At 45.3% G+C, this 19,170-nt stretch overlaps 1 protein-coding gene across 8 annotated transcripts in view; it reads right to left on the reverse strand.

The window, feature by feature from the left end:
- The window catches only part of ASTN2 (astrotactin 2), an 882,958-nt gene that overhangs the window by 43,355 nt on the left and 820,433 nt on the right, over positions 1-19,170 (reverse strand). For all 8 annotated transcript variants that reach the window (XM_023242644.2, XM_023242646.2, XM_011288658.4 and 5 more), the window contains one exon: positions 10,618-10,759. In XM_023242644.2, the coding sequence (XP_023098412.2) occupies positions 10,618-10,759 (142 nt within the window). The remainder of the gene's footprint in view (positions 1-10,617; positions 10,760-19,170) is intronic.

Consider the following 19,170-nt stretch of genomic DNA (forward strand, 5'->3'; position numbering starts at 1 on the left):
ACTATATGTTAATCCTTGCTCTGCTCTGAATGAGAAGCCTATGGGTCATCTCTCAGGGCCTCAGCTTCCACATGTATACACTGGAAGAGCTGACCTAGATTAGTAATTCTGAATTAACTTGCAGGCTAATTGTAACTTACAAAATTGGTCTATGTGACCAATTTTAAATTGGTTGCCAGCAAGTACTAATTAAGAGACTTCACTTAAACCCCTAGATTTATGGCTTGGAATATTTTTCAACACTGGGTCTATACTCTCACATAGTAATAATCAGCTGGAGCTGAGTATTCTCTACTCCATTTATAGTTTACCATGGTCCCCACTGTTCCCTATCATAACCATCTGGCCATTGTTGACCCATTGACGTCACTTGCAAGTTCCTCCTTATAAAGCCCAGCTGAGAGTTCACCCTGTCTCCCTTAGCCCCCTGCTACCCTGCACATAGGACTTTCACTGTCCTCTGAGATTACCACCCCACTGATGGCCAGCATCAGAATGTTTTCTGATAGTGACCTAGCAAAACTCCAACCTCTGCCTGTCTTTCCACGTAGTAGATACCAGTAACTACACCGGATTTAGGGACCAATCTAATCCGGTGTAATCTCATCTTGATCCTTAACTCATTACATTTACAAAGATTTTAATTCCCAAATAAGGGCATAATCTGAGGTTTGGGGTAGATACGGACTTTGGTGCGGGGGGGGGGTGTCATCACTATTCAATGCACTACAACCCCTCCAATTACTTCCTCAGGAAGATTTTGCAGTTGATTTGCAAAGAGGGCCTGCAGTAGACCTGGCTGGGTTCGTGGCCCTTCCCCAGAGTTCTCACAGCCCCTAGGCTTTCCCATCAGAACACGAAGCGAAGCACCACGGACCTGTCTGGTCTCTTCTGCTTCCCCACCATAACTGTGAGCTCTGTGAGAGCAGAGACCTTGCTTGGCTTGCTTAGTTCTGCATCCCAAGTAGCCAGCTTAGGGTGAGGCTCACTGTAGATGCCCCACAAATATGTCCTTTTCCAGAGCACTCTGCACTGCAGTCAGTAGGGATAAGAAAAGCTTTCCTTGGATGTTCCCAGAACTGAGCTGAGCCCATGTTGCTCCACTCCGACCCAGCATATGCCCTTCTCAGGGCACCATTCACTGGATCCCCAAATGTATGAGGACCCTACCCTTCCCCTTTACCTATGCCAAATGGCTTCCCTAATAATCAAGTCAACCCAGCTCCTTCCACACCATGCTCAGAGTAGTCTCCACAAAACACAGGTTTAAATATAACCTGCCCCTCCTCAAGCTTTCCTTTGCTCCCCATTGCCTGCAGGATAAAGTCCAGCTTCTCCGCCCAGCATTCAAGGCCTACCTTTCCAGCATGGCCTCAGCCCTCACCCATCCACTATCCATGAGTTCACAAGAGCAGCCTGTGCCCTGTCCCTCCAGAACTCTGGCCAGTGTCCCATTCCTGGATGAAATCTTGATGCAGTTTGAGGAAAGAAACAGCCTGCCTGAGAGTCCCCAGCAGGTTTTAGGAGCCTCACTGTCTGTCAGCTGAAAAACAGCTTTATTTTTCCTCTACGAGTCTCTCTTGGCTTGAGACACATGGCTGTATATGCCTCTGGCTTAGGACAGCTCTTCCCCTCTCTGGGGCCCCAACTGTGCACTTTGGAGAGGTCAGCATGACCTGATGCTAGAGGGAATTGAGTCTTGAGTCGCAAGGCTATCTCTCTCCCTACCCACAACCCTGTCTCCCAACCAACTGGACAAGGTGACACAACCTGGGAGAGTTCACATTCCATTCAGGTTTGGGGGCATCGGAAGCCCCCGGCCCCTGGTTAGCTCTGGGACCCTTGGCCACAACTTGGCTGTTTGCTCCAGAGTTACACAGTAGACCCAGGCCCTTGTACTTAGGGTGCGTGCCGTGGGGAATGCACAGAAGGATGAATGAATAGAGATCTTGGGATTGGGACAGAGACTGAGAAGTGGTAAGTAAAGAAGAAAGAGACAAGACATGCATATGCAGAGACGGCAAATAGAAGAGAAGGACACACAGACAAAAATAATAGATGGGAAGTCAGAATGACGCCAAGACAGGGAGAGAACAAGAAAGTGAGAGGGGAAAAAAAGGGAGGGAAAACAAGAGTCAAGCAATAAAGAAATGGACAAAGGGGAAAGGAAAGAAGAGATGTTCGAAAAGAGGGAGGGGACACAGGGAGAGAAGGAGGGAGGGAGGGAGATGGAAGAAAGGAAAGGGAGGGAGGGGGAAGAAAGAGAGAAAAGGCAGGGAGAGGGAGAAGGGAAGTGGGAGGGAGGAAAGAGAGGGAAGGGAGGGAAGGGAGGGAAGGGGGAGAAAAGGCAGAGAAAAAGAGGGAGAAGGTAAATGGCAGGAGGAAGGAAGGAAAGGGGGAAGGGAAGGAGGGAAGGAGAGAGGAAGGGAAGGGAGGAGAGAGGGAAGGAAGGAAGGAGGAAAAGTGGGAGAAAAGGCAGAGAAAGAGAAAGAAAAGGAGAAGGGAAGTGGTGGGGGGAGGGAGAGAAGGAGACTGAAGAGAAGAAGAAAGGGCTGAGGAAGTTTCACACTGGGAAGAAAAAGTCAGTATGGAGTGGGGCAAGAATTGTCAGGCCTGTCTTGGCTTCTTTCCCTGGTGTTTCCTGGATCAACCCTGGGCCTCAGCCTCCGTTCACACTGGTCCAGAGGCTGTGGCCCAGGGCCCTGGTCAGCATGGAAGGCTTCTTTGGAGCCTATCTCTTTTCTCCCAAATGCTGAAAGTCCCCTCAGAAGTTGGGCCCTGTCACGCTGGGGACTTGGCTCCAGAGGCCCACTAAACAGATGGGTTCACTGAAACTGAAAGGTGGGAGAGGTATGGGGCCTGAAGCTGAATGAAGCTCTTCTGCCTGGACTCAAACTCTCCCCTCTCCAATCAACAGGGGCTTGAGTCCCTCTCCTCTCCTCCGTTCTCTCTTGAGGTGCACAGCCTGCAAATTCATGAACTGGTCCTTTGGATCGGCCTCATTCAATCCCTCTCCTATAAGTGAAGAACCGGAGGCCTCCAGAGGGGAAAATCCTTGCCACGGCCCCAGCTGCTTCGAGCCAGAAGCAAGATGACCCTCAGGTCTCTCGCCTCCCATCATCTGGGCAAGCACTTTTGGAAGCCAGCCTTAGAGGGCTCCTGATGACTTTCATGCTGTTTCCAGTAAAGTCTGTGCTGATTCTTGGCATGAAGAGAGGAAATGAAGAGGGTAGGGTAGGAATGTAAATAAAGGGGAACTTTGGGATTTCATCTAATATATAATTATAGTATCCATGGCGGTGGCCTTGGCTGCTTTTCTGAGGTACTGCCCAGGCTGTGCCCAGGCAGAGGTGGTGTCTGGGGGTGAAGGGGGCCCAGAAATGCTCCATCCAAGGCTCCAGTCCCCCTGGGCTTTTGGAATAGCATCTCTGGGCCAAAAAGCGTGGACTTATTTGCAGAAACACATGGCAATCTGGAGACACTGAGAAACAACTCAGCACATGAGAGGTGGAGATCCTGGGTGTCGCAAAAATGGCATTGGGAGTACATTGCTAGGAGAAGCAGAGGTCTTCATACTGACTGAGCTCAGCCGTTGGCATGGCAGGGCCAGGACTGCAGGAGGAAGTATGGAATTGAGTGGTAGTGGACGGGTATCTCTTGGTGTCAAGACTGAAAAATATGTTTTCCATACTGTGTCCAACTCATCTGGGCCCACGTGGCTCTTTGCACAAAAGACCCCTCTAAACATATTCTACCCCCGACCCTCACCATCCCTACACTGTATTATTCTTCTTGTCATCCAATGTGGTATTTTGAGTTCAGTCTCTGGAAATAAATTAGCTGAGTTCAAAGCCTGACTTCTCCTCTTACTAGCTTTGAGGTTTTGGTCACGTTATCTAAACTCTCTGTGCCTTAGCAGGCTAATCTGTTGGATAAGAAGAATAGTAATGGCCTTAGAGAGTAGGTTTGAGGATTAAATTAGATAAGGTAGGTAGGTAGGTAGGTAGGTAGGTAGCCAGGCAGACAGACAAATCTCCAGGTAGATATAGAGATGCGGAGATTTGGTACTAGACCGCAGCCCGGCACACGGTGGGGGTCATCTAAATATTTGGTACGAAAGGGAGTTAGAGGTTGTGAATGCATGAAGGGGAAAAGTCAGTGTCTCCAGATTGATGCACTGACTTGGAAATTTCTTCAAATCGTTCAACAACTATTTACTGGATTCTTTACTGGTGTCAGTCACTGTTCTAGGTACCAGGGGTATGGGATAAAAAGGCAGACACAGATGCTACTCTATGCAGCTGACAGGTGAGAAAAGACAGACAACAAACAAGCGACCAGATACCAAGTCATTACAGCTTTAGTGAGTAGCATGGCTTTGTGTGTCTCTATGTGTGGCAGGCAGGATTTACTGCAGATAATGTGGTCAAGGAAGGCCTTTTTCGGGAGACGAAGTGACACGTAATTCAACACGTAAAGGAGAACAAGGAGCCATCATGGGAACAGTGACGGGCAAATCCCGGAGAAGTCCATCCTGGGGAAAGGGAAGAAGCAGAGGCCTTGAGGAAGGAAAAAAGCGCTACATCCTAGCAAGAGTGCGTGGGGATGATGAGTAAAGGGCCAGTGTGCGAGATAAAGACTTACTTTGCTCTCGCACTGGAATGCCGTGAACAGGAAGGTGTCAAAGTGGCAACCCCAGGCCGGATTGCTCGGGTGAAGACTGCTACCCCAGAGAGTACCGGCCAGGCTCCTCCACCTCCAGTCAAGCACGGACAGTGAGCTAGACACATCTTGTGCTCTTTACATGTTTCAGTCCATCGAATCCTCACGATCCTATGCAAAGGGTCCTATCGTGATTCCGTTTTATAGGTGAAAAATTGTAACTCAGGGAGGTTAAGAGATTTGCCCAAGGCCACCTACCCACCTGAGGGGAGGGGTTGGAGTGGAGGCGAAGACTTCCTTCTGTCTGATCTAATTTTAAGGCCTAATTTTCAACTGTGTATGTGAGGTGGTGGGTGGGAAGGGGCAAGTGGATTCGCGACGTCTCTACTGCCTTCCCCGCTGCTGACCTCTGACGACGGAGTCATCAAGAAAGCCTGACATGAGCACATGATGACCTTGTGAAAAATTCAAAGCACTTCCTCATCTACCACTCATTTTAATCTTTGTGACCACATGGGGAGGTAGAACTAATTATCTCCACTTTCTGGATCAATCAGCTCCATTTCACGGATGAGAAAGATGAGTGTGAAGCACCTTCCCTGGGGGTCTGCAGGCCGCAGGCTGGGTCCATCCCCAGCGTGCTTCCCATGACAAACAGGGCTGCCGTTAGTGCGAAGGCCCTCTTGCACTCATATTCTGACAGGTCCATTTGTGTGATGCACAAGGACAGGGATAGCACGTGGGGCAAGGGCAGAGGAGGGTGGGTGTTAGAAGCAGCCTGGGTACAAATGTCAGCTCTCTTTCTCCTTGTCATGTAATTTTGGGCAAAATGTTTACCCCTTTAAGCTCCAGTTTTCCCACCAATGAAACAGGAGGTGATGACGATGATGATGGTGATACCAGATCCACAGGATTATGGCAAGGATTAAATGAGATAGCACACCCAACATCATCCTTAGCATGGTTCCTGGCATACAGGGAGTGCTCTCCCCGCTACTAATAGAGTCAACTATTACTCTCCCCGCTACTGCTATTATCCAGGAAGTACCAGAGGCACCGAGAATCAGGACTTTGGTGTCGTCTTAATCCCCACCTCAGAGGTGCGTAATTCTCATAGCACAGAGTTTAACCTTTCCATTTCACAGATGAGAACATCAAGGCAGAGGCGGAAGAACTGGCTCTGGGTCTCACTGGGAGTGAGTGTGGGAACTGCTGTCTGACTCCTGACCTCAGGCTTTTTCTTCACAATGCTTTCCCTTCTCTAGGGCCCTGGTTTTCCTTTTACTCCTCTCCTCCAACTCCACCCATCCCTGCTAAGAAGGAACCCCTCTCTTCCCCCAAGCCTCTGGCCCCACCATAGATGTTGGCATGTGGTTGTAGTACCCAGGCTCCCTTGGCATTCTTTTCAGAGAGCTGAGGCCAGGGAGGTGAAGGACGGGCCTGGGGCAAGCCTCTGAATGTGTGGGAATGAGCCCCCCTCCCCGGGAATTGGGCCTGGCTGCCACTGCATGTTTGCTCAGGACCCTTTGGCAGTCATCCATGGTTTGAGAAAGGCAAAGCAGCCAAGACAAGACAGAGGCTAATTACCTTGGGTAATAGGAAATTGAGGAGCGGTGACAAGAAGGGTATCTAGGCCTCTAGCCAGGCAAGGGCAGGGAAGACCATGGATGCCTAGCCCGGCCTGACCCATCCACTGTGAGTGGAGATTCCTTCTCAGGGTCACTCTCCAGTTCCAACAACCCAAGGGTGCAGGAGTTGGCCACACTGTCAGACCTTCTGGGGACCCTCTCCTCTGCTTCCCTTTGTTTGTTTTCATTCAAAAGCAAAACAAATGAAACAAACAAGGAAATTCAATTTAGACAGGGCCCAAATGCTGAGGTTTCTGTTTTGCTACACCAGGGTGAGCTTAGGACAGAGAATCAGCCTTGACTTTCCCTCCCCCAATTGGTCTCAACCAAGTGGTGCTTTGTAAAACTACATGGATAAAGGGGCTGCAAAAGTAATTTGCCTTCCTTGGTGGACTGAAGAGAGGGAGTAGAGATTCAGAGAGAGAGAGAGAAAGACAGAATGAGAGAGACGGAGAGAGAGAGAGAGAGAGAGAGAGAGAGAAAGAGAGACGAAGAGAGAGGAACCCACACTCAAATAAGAAACAGGACAGAGAAACTGAGGTACACACACAACAACAGAAGAGAATAACAAAAAGAAAGGCAAAGTCAGAATGACTGGGAGAATGGCAGATAGACACAGACAGCAAGCTATGAAGAATAGACTTACACAGAGAATGAATGAAAGGCAGGAGAGATGAACAGAGACACAAGGAGGCACAGTGGGGTAAAAACAAGTGAGAGAGGCAGAAAAGCAGGAAGGGCAGGAGCCCAGGAGGAGAAGAAGGGAGAGAAAGAATGAGAAGAAATCTCGTGGCAAAAGTATGCATTCTCTGAACTCTCAAGCTGGGGTGGATCTAACACACCTTCACTTTGAAGGTGCCAGAACTGCAGAACAAGAAGGGGACATGAACGTTTAGCCCAAGGTCCCAGAGATAGAAGTGGTGGTAGTGAGATGTGAATGCAGACTTCCTGCCTGAGAGACTGGCCCTCTCCACCTGAATCCTATTATATCTCGGGGGGGGGGGGGGGGGAGATGGGGGATTTGGTGCCCTGTGCTTAATTAAAACTCAGGGGTGTGGGCTCATGCTCTCTTTTCATTCTATTTCATTCCCAAAGGATCCTGGGCCAGTAGCACCTCAACCTGCTCCACAGGAAATGGCTCTCCCTTGGTTGTCCTTGGAAGAGACACAGATACCAAGTGATGGAGTCAAGAAGAACAAAGCAGTAACTATATGCAAGGCATTCTGGTCAACCCCTGTCTGTGGAGTTTGTCACCTACTGCTCTTCCTTTTAACCCCGTGATATGAGAACAATTACTAGCTCCCTATTTCCAGAGGAAGACACTGTTGCATCGAGCAGTGAGAAATGACTTTCCCCAGGGCAGGTCATGAGTAAAGGGCGGAATCAGGATTTGCATCCAGTTTAGTCTGTCCCCAAAGCCCATGCTCTTCCTACTTCCATACACAGCCTTTTTGACCCAAGAGTAAGAAAACTGATTTTGGTAAGGAATGAGCAAGCAGAAAATAAGAAGCCCCAAGAACTGACAATGGAACTATTTTAAAACTTGTGACCGTGTTGGTCAGGCTTCATGGAAGGAGAGTCACCAATAGGATGAGAGATCCCAGGGTCCAAACCACACCCTGGGATCCTTGTCGAAGCAGGCCAGATTCCACAGCCATTTAATAAAATCAGTTTTGACAATAAAAGAAAGAAGTGTTCAGAGTTAGGAATGACAAACTCATGACAAATACATTTCCAGGACAGAAGAAGAAAGGATGGTCCTACTTAAAGACATGGCAAGGGGGTCATGGATGTTAAGCAGTAAGGGAAAGAAGAGGTGAGGGAAAACCACCATCATCTTGAAAGGATTCGACTGATTTGTCAGCTCTCAGGGTTAATTGCTTTTGGGGTTCCATAAGACATTTCATTGCTCTCTACATAACAGGCCTGTAGGATTCCAGACTGCCTAATGCCCAGACTCTACAATGTCACCCAGACACAGGGTTACTACTTGTTTCTCACTGGATAGGAACCACCTTCCAGGGCTCTGGCCCTCTCTGCTAGATGTTATCCCAGTAGTTGGTGAATGGATGGGGAGAGGATTAAAATTAACCATTAGCCCAACAAGGACAACAAGAACAACAGTGATGACAGCTAACACTTCTTACGCTCTTACTGGGAACTCATCACCAAGTGGAGAGCTTTTGTGCACTAGCTTATCAAATCCACTTCAGGTCCCAGTGCATCAGACACTGTTATTATCTACATTTTCACAGAGGAGGACATGGAAGCTCAGAAGGTTGACAGGCTCACTAGGTGTCACACAGCTGGTAAGTGCAGGGTAGAGATGTGAACCCAGATCTGTCTGCCTCCAGTCTATGTGCTTAATGAGGGACAAAGGGACCAGAAGCCAGTCATCATGAAATCTTTCAAAAATGTTACTTTCTTCACATAATTAGTTTTCAGAGTTGGAAAAGGCTTCAGAGCTCTTAATCTAGTCACATACATTTAATAGATGTGGTGGTCCTGGACACCCAGAGGTTGGTGTCAGCACTTATTGATTAAGAGGCAGTGGAGTCATGCTCTCAAGATCTGGATCCCAGGTCAGCACTTAAGGCTTGAGGCAAATGCTACTTCCTCTGGCAGGTTTGCCAAGATGTCCCACCAGAAGAGATTTGATAGCCTGTTGTATTTTGGGGATTCCATTTCCAGAGCTCTCACTGTCCCCAATTGATTTTGCTATTCTGTACAAAGTAAAACTTGGATCCCAACATCTACAAGATAGTCAGTGGCAAAGCCAGGGTCAGAGGCCCAATCTCTAGCTTATAGGGATATTCCTGAGTTTGGTGCATGAATGTGTTGGGTGTTACCAATGAGCCTGAATATGTTGGATATTCTAAAGTATGCCATGGTCTTTAGAAAAGTCATGGCCTTCCAGAGGAAGTGGGGATGGGATACGGTTTGGAGGTGAAAGAGATTCACATTGTGAAGGAGTTAATACTTACTGAGCACATACATACTGTGCTGAGGTGTTTTTTGTTTAATTCTCATGTGCCTCTGCAAACTAGGTTTTATTATTACTGTTGTACTGAGGCTTATAGAGGTAAAGGATGACATAACTAAAAATGTCAAAGCCAGATCGGAATTCACGGTCTGTGGCCTTTCATACCACCATTAAGTTCTAAGTTATTTGAGAATAGAACCCTTGTCGTAGTCACATTCATACCTGCATTTCTTAGCTCAGTACCAAGTCATAGGAACTCTTCAGAAAATGTCTGCTGAATAAGTAACTGAGTTATGAGTGAATGAATGAATACATAAAAATGGGATGAATGAAAGAAGTGATGAATAAATAAGTGAATGAATGATGGAGTATAAGAGAGGAAGAACAGATATATGGATGAATGAGATAGATGGACGGAGAAAGGGAAGAAGGGGGAGAGAAAGGGATGGAAGAAGGGATGGATTAATGATTGGGTAAAGGATGGATAAATGAATGGATCACTGAGTAAATAAAAGAAAAACATAACTGAGTTCAATAATTTGTGGATAATGCCCTCCTTGTTAATAACTTCAGCTTTCTAGGCTAAGGGAGGTGCCCTATAGTTTTGTAACTAGGGTACATGAAGAAAGCTTGTCTCTAGAACTCTATATTATAGCTTTTGATGGATGCATCTCAATGTGGCAAATGCTCACTGAGGGGAGAACAAAAGAAAAACGAGCCCCTTTGCTAAGATTAACAGATGAGCCTCAGAATGACTTCCTTTTGTATCACTAGAAGTTTGGATGCAGTAACTCTAATATATTTTGTGAAGGAGTGATAATGGCACTATTTCTAAGGCGGGGGAAGCTGGATCTAATAAAACTAACAACAACAAATATATATATACATATATATATATATACATACATACATATATATACATACATACATATATATATACGTCATATATATACGCTGCATGCATACATACTTCAGATATACGAATCTAAGTATTTTTTCAGAGGTGATATCATGGAATTGAGAAAAGAACGCCAGGCAGGGACTCCTATCCCAGCCCTCCTTGCTAACTCACCACTTTTCCTCTCTGGGCTGCAGATTATTCATCACTAGAAGAAATGCTTTTGTGTTCCTGGCCTCCCTGGGCCCTCCAGCACTAACTCTGTGTGATTCTGTGGCCTATTGTGGCCACACTTCTCCAATGGATACTTCCAAACCTTAGCATCTGAAGGTGCACATACAGGCTGTCTATAAAACGCTTGGCTGCCTGGACAGATTACTCATGCCTTGCCTCCCAGACTTGAAATCATCTTGTTTCACATCCCCCACGCACCCAGCACATCTTACTTGTAGAGACCGTCGGGCTCCAGACACTTGAAGATGACGGAGTAGATACTGACTTCAGGGACCTCTCCATGGCTTCGACCAGCTGCTACACAAGATGTGCCCAGGCCAGAGAGTAAGTCATCGGCAAAACTCAGGAATTCTCCTGGAGGGAGACAAAGAAAGATGAGCTCTCCAGCTCAGGCCTTGGTGAGCAGACATCCTTGCTGCTGTCCAAACCCAAGAAATGTCTGGATACCATTATCAGGAGGATTAGTGGGCAAAGCAAGCATAGCATATGAATGACACAGAATAGTATCTAGCCTTAATGCCTCTTTGTTTAAATTTATGCCTGAATTTTCCCAACTGTAAAGTGGGCATACTAATATCTGCCTTTATAAAATTGTAGGAAGGCTCAAATGAGGTAAATTATTGTGCAATAAAAATATATGAAAAAGCAAAAGGTGCATCGTGCTTTCTGTCCAGACTAACTATTCTGGTCTTATTGCTGCCATTAACTTTCTCTTAACTACTTGAGCAAGATCTTCCTTCCGGGAACTGCATTCTCCTTGCTGGTGTAACAAAGGAGTTGGACCAAGGATGTAAGATAGGTTTCCTATTACATGGTCACTCTTATGCATGAAGTGGAGTCATGAAGTATCCTGGTTCTGGATTCTGGATTCATGAAGTGGCTCATGGATTCAGGAAGTGTTATGTTGGTTCTGGATTCGTGAAGTGTTATGTTGAGATGTACAGAGACCTGGTCCAACTAAGGGGGAAAAAGTTCCATGCCTGATAAGTGATGGCCATGGGACAGGAAGGGACAGTGGAAGAACAGGAGCCTCAAACTCCATGATTTCTAAAAATCAATCTAGACACTGGATTTTAGGAAGCAGCTGAAGTTTAGTAGAAATAGACCTAACTAAAAGGAATAACTGGACATTTAAAATCTCAGGTTCTACTTTTAGCTCTGTTAAGAATTTGCTGGATGGCTTTGGGCAACCAAATTCCCATCTCTGTGCCTTAGTTTTGTCTTCTGTAGAGTGAAAGTGGTAGGATCACTATTAGAGCTTTTGAAAAAAGAAAATAAAAACATAGATGTGCACAAAGATTAAGATATATGGATAAACGTTACAGTACCATTTAAACCAGGATGAATTTAGAAACAACTAAATGTTCAATTATATAGAAATAGCAGTATCATTTATAGTTCAGTGATGCAATGGAACATTTTATAGCCATTAAAAACAAGATTGTGGAAGCATATGAAGTTATATGAAAAGATATTAAGTTAAAAGACAGGTTACACTATTACAGAATAATCTAATTTTTGGTGGAAATTTTACATGTTTATCTATTTAAAAAGAGAAGGAAGAAATTACAAAAAAAAATGTACAATAGTGGCTTTGTCTGGAAAGTGAGATCATGGGTATTTTTCTCTCTTATTTTTGCTTATCTCTGTTTTTTTTTTTTAATCATCGATAATGGACATGTATTACTTTTGTAACAAAGAAAAAAATCAATAAAAAATTACTTTAAAATAGATAAAATAAATGAACCAGGCTAAATGGCCTCTTAAAGTTCCCTTCCAATTCTAAAATTGGATGATTTAGGAGCAAAACAAACACGTGGATTATTTTATACCACACAGTATGGAATGATTTGAAGCATCCTTACCATTCATTCCTTCTCCTTCTTGTCTAATATGGAATGCCTCACACTCTCTTCTCATTTATTCTTAATAACGACAAGAGGAAGAAGTCCATTCGACTAAATCCTCTCCACTTGATGTTAAGGACAATCAAATATATTGAAACCAACATGGAACAGTAATAATATTGGCCAAGTGCCTGAGAAGGCTGTGACCCAAGTAGGCCACAGAGCTCTTCTCTACCACGGAACTGGTAAAGCCAAATATATAGATCACAGCCTGCTGGTGTTTCAAAGAAAAGTTTCATTCTTCACTCACAGGTGAATGATGTAACACTTGTCTGACTGAACTGTCTGGAAAGCCCTAGGATTTCAGGTAAACAACCATTCGATAACGTACTTGTCCGTAGGGTCCAATAGAGCAGATCTGATTGTAGTGTTCTTTGTTTTCTATTTTTTTACAAAGACATCTACAGTGCATAGACTTGATACGTAGGTGCCAGAGGGAAGCATGTGAACCAGGCTGATGTCAGCAACATGCAAGTTCACCTGCTATTGTCAGACAGGCTTGGGACTGAATTCTACTTCCACCATTTATTGCAAGTCTCCTAACCTCTGAAAGTCTCAGTTTTCCCTTCTGTAATATGGGATCAGTAACTGTTACTGAGTTTGGAGTCCAGAATGAAAGAATCTAAGAAGAGATGCTTAGACTGGCAGTCATCTAGAACCAGCAGTTGGAAACCGAAAAGGTAAATGAAAGCTTTATTCATCAAGGATGTTGGCATCCTCTATTTCTTTCACAGGCCTCTAATGTCAGCTTCTTCCACAGTAAAATCATAAACAGACAATGTCTCTCTTCCAATACCTACCAAAGCAGAGCAACATATACGGTGAAAAATGAAGAAAAGGGGGAAAAACATAAAATTACTCACTGGAGTAAGGGCTTTGTCTCTCGTGGTTTCTTAGGATTTTAAGTTTGGCAACTTACATTTGTTTTCTCTGAGCTTGGATCCACGTCTGTCTGCTTCTCAATTTGTTTCTAGATAGCCATTGAAAGAGTTGGCCCCTCATGAGGGAATTCAGGATTTCTGTGGCCAGTATTAACGGTCTTCAAGCCAAAATATGGCTGACATTCATTCACAAATGGGCATAGCTTTCCAGATGTTTCAATGCATTTCAGAACAATTGGACCCTGGATAAAAGCTTTATAACATGCCTGACAGGTCAGTAAGACAGGCACACAGCTCTAAGGTTTAAGATTTAGTTCGAAGGAAGAAACTGGATAGCATGGAACACATAACTAGTCATATGGAGGACAGTGTAAGGACATACAGCACCCAGTTGTATTCGGGACTGCATAGACATGATGACCTTTGCATGGAAAGTGTCAAAAGGAAAGGAAATGACACAGTGCCAGCTCTTCTTTGTTTCATTTAATCATCACAGCATCCAATCCTAAGGAGTTAAACGTTAGCATCTCTGTTGTAAAGCTGGGATTAAGCTCACAAATTTCAGGAGGGACAGAGCTGAGATTTGAACCTGTATCCTCCTAACTGGAAAGCCATACTTTTTCTTTTATACTATGCTGCCTCCTAGAGAAAGTTTAAAAACAACAGTGCTCGAAAGTGAGGTTTTCAATTCTGTTCAGTTTGCAACTGAAGCGTGTCACTCTCTTAGCTTGGGGAGTGAAACAATGAAAGAAATAGTTCCTGACCTACAGTTTGTAGTGTGACAAGAGGAAGGGTTCTGAAAGACAAGAACAGACCGACAGAGTAAGTTGTAAGATCGCTTTTCTTGGCACTGTCTTCCAGAAGGTTTAAATGTAATTTCGATGGAGACAGGTGAATGAGAGGATCCTTCACTTCCTCACCTGTTGGAAGGGGTCCTAAGGAAGATCTTCTCTGTGCACAAATGCAAATCAGTGCAGTTCAACACATGCACTGGGGCTCCACAATACCCCAAGGCTGGCAATGGGACAATCAAATGAACAATACTACAGGGCAGTGGTTCAGAGGCTGGGCTCTGAATTTACACTGCTTAAGGTTAAATCCTGGTTCACCCCCACTTATGGCTTGCCTCAGGCAGGTTCTTTGATTCCCTCCATCTATCTCCTCATATGTAAAACAGATAGAATCATAGTATCTAACGTACAATGTTGTGAATATCATATAAAATATTGCATCTATTGCTTACAAATCAATTAGCACCGTGTCTGACATACAATAAGGGTTCAAAGATATGTTAACTATTGTGTTAATTATCATTTTCGATAACACTGTCATCATATCAGAGGAGAGAAGATAAGGGCCCTTAGAACTTTTTTTTTTTGGCCCAATCTTTTATCCTGTCCTTTTCCAGGTGACAATTGAGGCTTAGAGAAGGAAAGTATCATGTCCATGGCCATACGCAAAGTGGGAGGTCCGCTTGGAACAAACATTTCATCTCTTGGCCCTTACAGCCTGTGTGGCGATTCCTATTAGCCTCTGAGATAAACCCGCTGAGACCTGAAGACCTTGCTCTGAATTTCTGACCAACTACCTTCAACATGAACGTGAGCTAGATTTACTTTGTGCCAGGCACCGTGCGAGACACACAGTTCCACCCTGCCATCTTCTTAAACTTGGACTCCCCTGAGAAAGATAAAAAGCCCAGGAGAGACAGAAGTAGTTCAAGAGGTTTCCAACACGTGCTATATTCTAGCAGCGGCTTGCCCATCAGGACATGCAGAACTCCAGGGTGGAGAAGGAGAGGCAGACGTGGTGGGGGCTGAAGTCTGTCTCCTCTGTGCCCACACCAACTTCAAGCCAGATCAACGCCAGTTTGATCTATTGTATATACTGATGGTCACGTTTTATTTAAGTTGGGGACAAAAAACTGTTCTAAAAATATTGGCTTATAAGTTTTACTGCTTAAAATGTTTGAATCCTAAAACCCTGCCACATTCTCTGGTAGAAGAAATACAGAGGTTCAGGAATGTTGCACCCCACCCCCAACCCCCAATTCAAGGCTTCACAGCCACTCTGGGGCAGAGTCGAGGATCAAACCTATTTGCTTCTGAGCTCCATGTGCCTTCCACTAGGAAACTCTGCCCAGGTTAGGCTACCCCTGTCCCCTCCTCTCTGGTATGTTATGGCTGTGTGGCAGGGCCCTCCTAGACGGGGCTGCTGTTGCCACCGCCTAGCCCATGCCTGTCCAAGATTCTAACATTCTTTCTCTGTTTTTCTTTCCTTGAAAACAGATAGGGAGTTGGGAGTCGCTGTACAGGAATGTGCCTGTTCCCCATTATGGCTCTTCTGGGGCTGTAACCCGAGTGGGCTTGGGCCAGACCCCCACACACTGCTTCATCCACTCAGACTTGAGCCTTGCTCTCATTACGATCCACAGTGGAGGTCAATCACAAATTCTGCCGGAGATTCAGAACCAACCCAACAAAGCACAGTCATTTTTCGAAAGGCCCCACCCCCTGCCTCAATCCCTTCTCCTTTTATCACTCCCTCAAATCCCCTGCCTCCTCGTTTCCCCCCTCTCTCCCCTTCTCCCCTCACCCCCTCACTTCTGATTGAGTTGAGGTCACAGTCAAAGCCGGCCACAAGAGCAAATTGAAAACAGGCTGGGGGGGGGGGGGTGGTGGGGGGAGAAAAAGCAGCAAAGAAATTCCAAAATGGAAGGGGCGGGAGTAGTGAGTTATTTAGCCCAGGTGGGGAGAAAGGTCCCCGCTCCAGCCTCCACGCTCTTTTCAGGAAACGCCAGGGGGATTTGGAGGCAGCTTCGGGCCTGGTCTCTCTCTAACCTGAGGATGCTTCTTGCTGTGGTGCCAAGGAGAAGCAGGGCTCTGCATTTCCCACCATTCCTTTAGTTGGGCCAATGTAGAAATTCATTCAGAGACCTTGTCACGACAAGATGCATTTTTTTCAGGGCCTCACACTTATCAGCTGCCATTGGTTTGTTTCTTCACAAACACGGTACTTGAAATCTGAGGAGCCAGTGTCTGGTTCCCACCTCGAGCATAATGGCAGTACGAGGTGGAGGAAAGAGAGTGGGTCTGTGGGGGCAGATGAAGGACCCGGTTTTGAAGCCAGCCTCCACCACTTAGGAACTATACTATCTACGGATGGATGATTAAGCTCTCTGAGACTGCTTCTTCATCATCAGAGAATCAGGTGAGGAACAAATAATTTATGTGGTATGCCTGCTACATGGATGGTTTACCAATGTCCGTGCTCCCCCAGTCCTGCTACCATATGTCCATTTCCATCAGGTCACAGCAATTTGTCTGACAGCCAAATTTTTAGTGGTGAAACTCAGCTACTTTGAGATACATTATATAATATCTAACTCCCTAGAACTTTTTTTTGTTTTTAAAGGAAGCAATATTTAAGAAGGTTGAGGGAAGAAGGATGGAAGGTAGGCAAAGAGGAGAGAGGGAAAGGAAATGTCTATTTCACTCTTATCGTATGGCAGGTATTTTTTTTTAACATTGCCCTGATTAAACATTGAAAACAGCCCCATTGTGATTTTCAATACAATCTAAAGATTTGGGGGGCGCCTGGGTGGCGTAGTCGGTTGAGCGTCCGACTTCAGCCAGGTCACGATCTCGCGGTCCGTGAGTTTGAGCCCCGCGTCAGGCTCTGGGCTGATGGCTCGGAGCCTGGAGCCTGTTTCCGATTCTGTGTCTCCCTCTCTCTCTCCCCCTCCCCCGTTCATGCTCTGTCTCTCTCTGTCCCAAAAATAAATAAAAAATGTTGAAAAAAAAATTAAAAAAAAAAAAAGATTTGGGTTAACCACGCTTTTACAAATGAGGAAACAGGTTGAAAGAAGGCTAAGAAACTTGCCTAATGGGAACCCATGCTTTTCCTACTGCACATTTACCAACAGACTAGGAGATGCTGTTTCAGCAGGATTTGTGTTTTGGTCACCTCTGTGTCCTCAGTGCCCAGCATAAGGCTGGCCATGCAGAGATGTGTGGGACTCTAGAAAACCAGATGTCAGTGGTTGAAGCCTGGATCCACACCCCATCTCCCCAACAATGGCATCGGGCATTAGAACTCTCTTTTGGGAGAACCAGGATGCCTCCTGGGTGACCTCTTTTAGGAATGCATAGGACTCGCATGATATAAAAGAGAAGGGACTGCCAAAAAATGATTCTGAAAATGGCAATGGTGGTCTAGCAAATACCTACCAAAAGTTCCTATGTGCCAAAAGTCATGTGAAGGGACTTCTGGCTCATCTCCACGCAAGTCCTCGAGTGAACCATCCATCGATTGGACCAGCTTTAAACCCATGCCTCCTTCTACTAACAGCGCACGAGTTTTCCACTGGAGAACCAGCTCTCCCCTAATGTCAACCTATATGATTTTGGTGGAGCTAAGGCCTACTCCTTCCTCCAGAGATGGGCATGTGGTCAGCGACCCAATATTCCATGTCAGAGGCCAACGAGAGATGAACAAGTGACTCAAGCCTGATCAATTGGACTAACTCCTGGGACAGAGTCCAAGTCCTGATGATGACATCATTTGAAACCTTGGATCGGTTGGGTCTGTAGTTAGATATCCTCTTGGATATTTCAAATACATGAGTCAGTATTTTCCCTTTTCTGCCAAAGTACTTTCCATTTGTTTTCAGTTACTTGCAACCAGGAGCCTTACCAGACACAAATCCTATGAGGTAGATTTTATGATTGCCATTTTATATGAAAAAAAAAAAAAAGCTTACAGGTCTCAAGCAGATTGCCTAAGGTCACACTTCATCTAAATAACAAGGCTGAACTTCAAATCCATAGCTGTCAGACTCCAAAATCTGAGCCTTTCCCATCATAAAACACTGCCTTGGGCAAGAGATACAAAGATTCTATTATTCAACAAAAATCACTGAGAATTTCCAATTCCTATTTCCTCTAGTCCTGTTTTCCAACCTCATTGCCTACATTATCTTCCTCACTAACTCATTCCAGCAATACTGGTATTCTTCTGAGGAAGAATGCCGTGCATTCTCCAACCACAGGGTCTTTGCACCTATGGCTTCCATCTCTGGAGAGCTCTTCCCTGTGTTTTTTGCATAATCATTCCTTCTCCTTACCCAGATGATTACTTAAATGTTACTTCCTCAGAAAGGCCTTCTCCAGCCACTCAGTCTCATCTAAGCCCTTTCTATCCCCCTTTTCTACTTTCTCTTCATAAACCTTATCAATCTTTCTCATATATTGATGAATTATTGTATTGTCTGTATACCCCACTATGAGCCCCATGGGGAAAGGACTTTCATCACTTACCACAGCAACTGTACATAGCAGATTCTCCATAAATATTTACTGTGTACTGTGACCTGAGGTGATGGCTGGCAACACAATGTGAAGAAGAATGTCTAAGTTTACGTGCCCTGGGAACCAGAGACTAAAAGAAGGGTCTGGGTGCAGATGGTTATTCCGAGAAGCATGCATGGGAGAGAGGAAAGAATCAAATAAGGAAAAAGAAACATCAGTATAGAAGTGCATGATGAAGTCTACTGCCATGAATCATAGGAACGCCATTCTACAGGGACCTTCTACGAAGGGAACTAGATGTCTCCCAGAATCGTTTGGCTGAAAGCTGGGAGCTAGAGAGCATACCACCTGATTCCTGATAACCACTGGTTGAGAACCTCCCCGTGAAAAGTTCCCCATGCCTTTTTTTTTTTTAAGCTGTGCATGTACATGGGCCTAGGGAGCTCCCTTGGTCCTGTATAACAGCATGATGAGGCAGAAAGTGGAAGCTTGCTTTTGAGGTCACTATCAGTACAAGGTGAGCCTTGGTGTAGACAGTACTACCACCACTGCTGTGGCTAAAATATCCAGGACCAAGAGGGTATAGTATAGCCCAAGAGGTATCTGCTACAAAGACCCAAGTCCTGTGTTTGAGAAATTCACAGAAAGAGCAACTGACATGCCTTGTT

This window comes from Felis catus, chromosome D4 (assembly GCF_018350175.1).
Source record: "Felis catus isolate Fca126 chromosome D4, F.catus_Fca126_mat1.0, whole genome shotgun sequence".
NCBI classification, from domain to species: Eukaryota; Metazoa; Chordata; class Mammalia; order Carnivora; family Felidae; genus Felis; species Felis catus.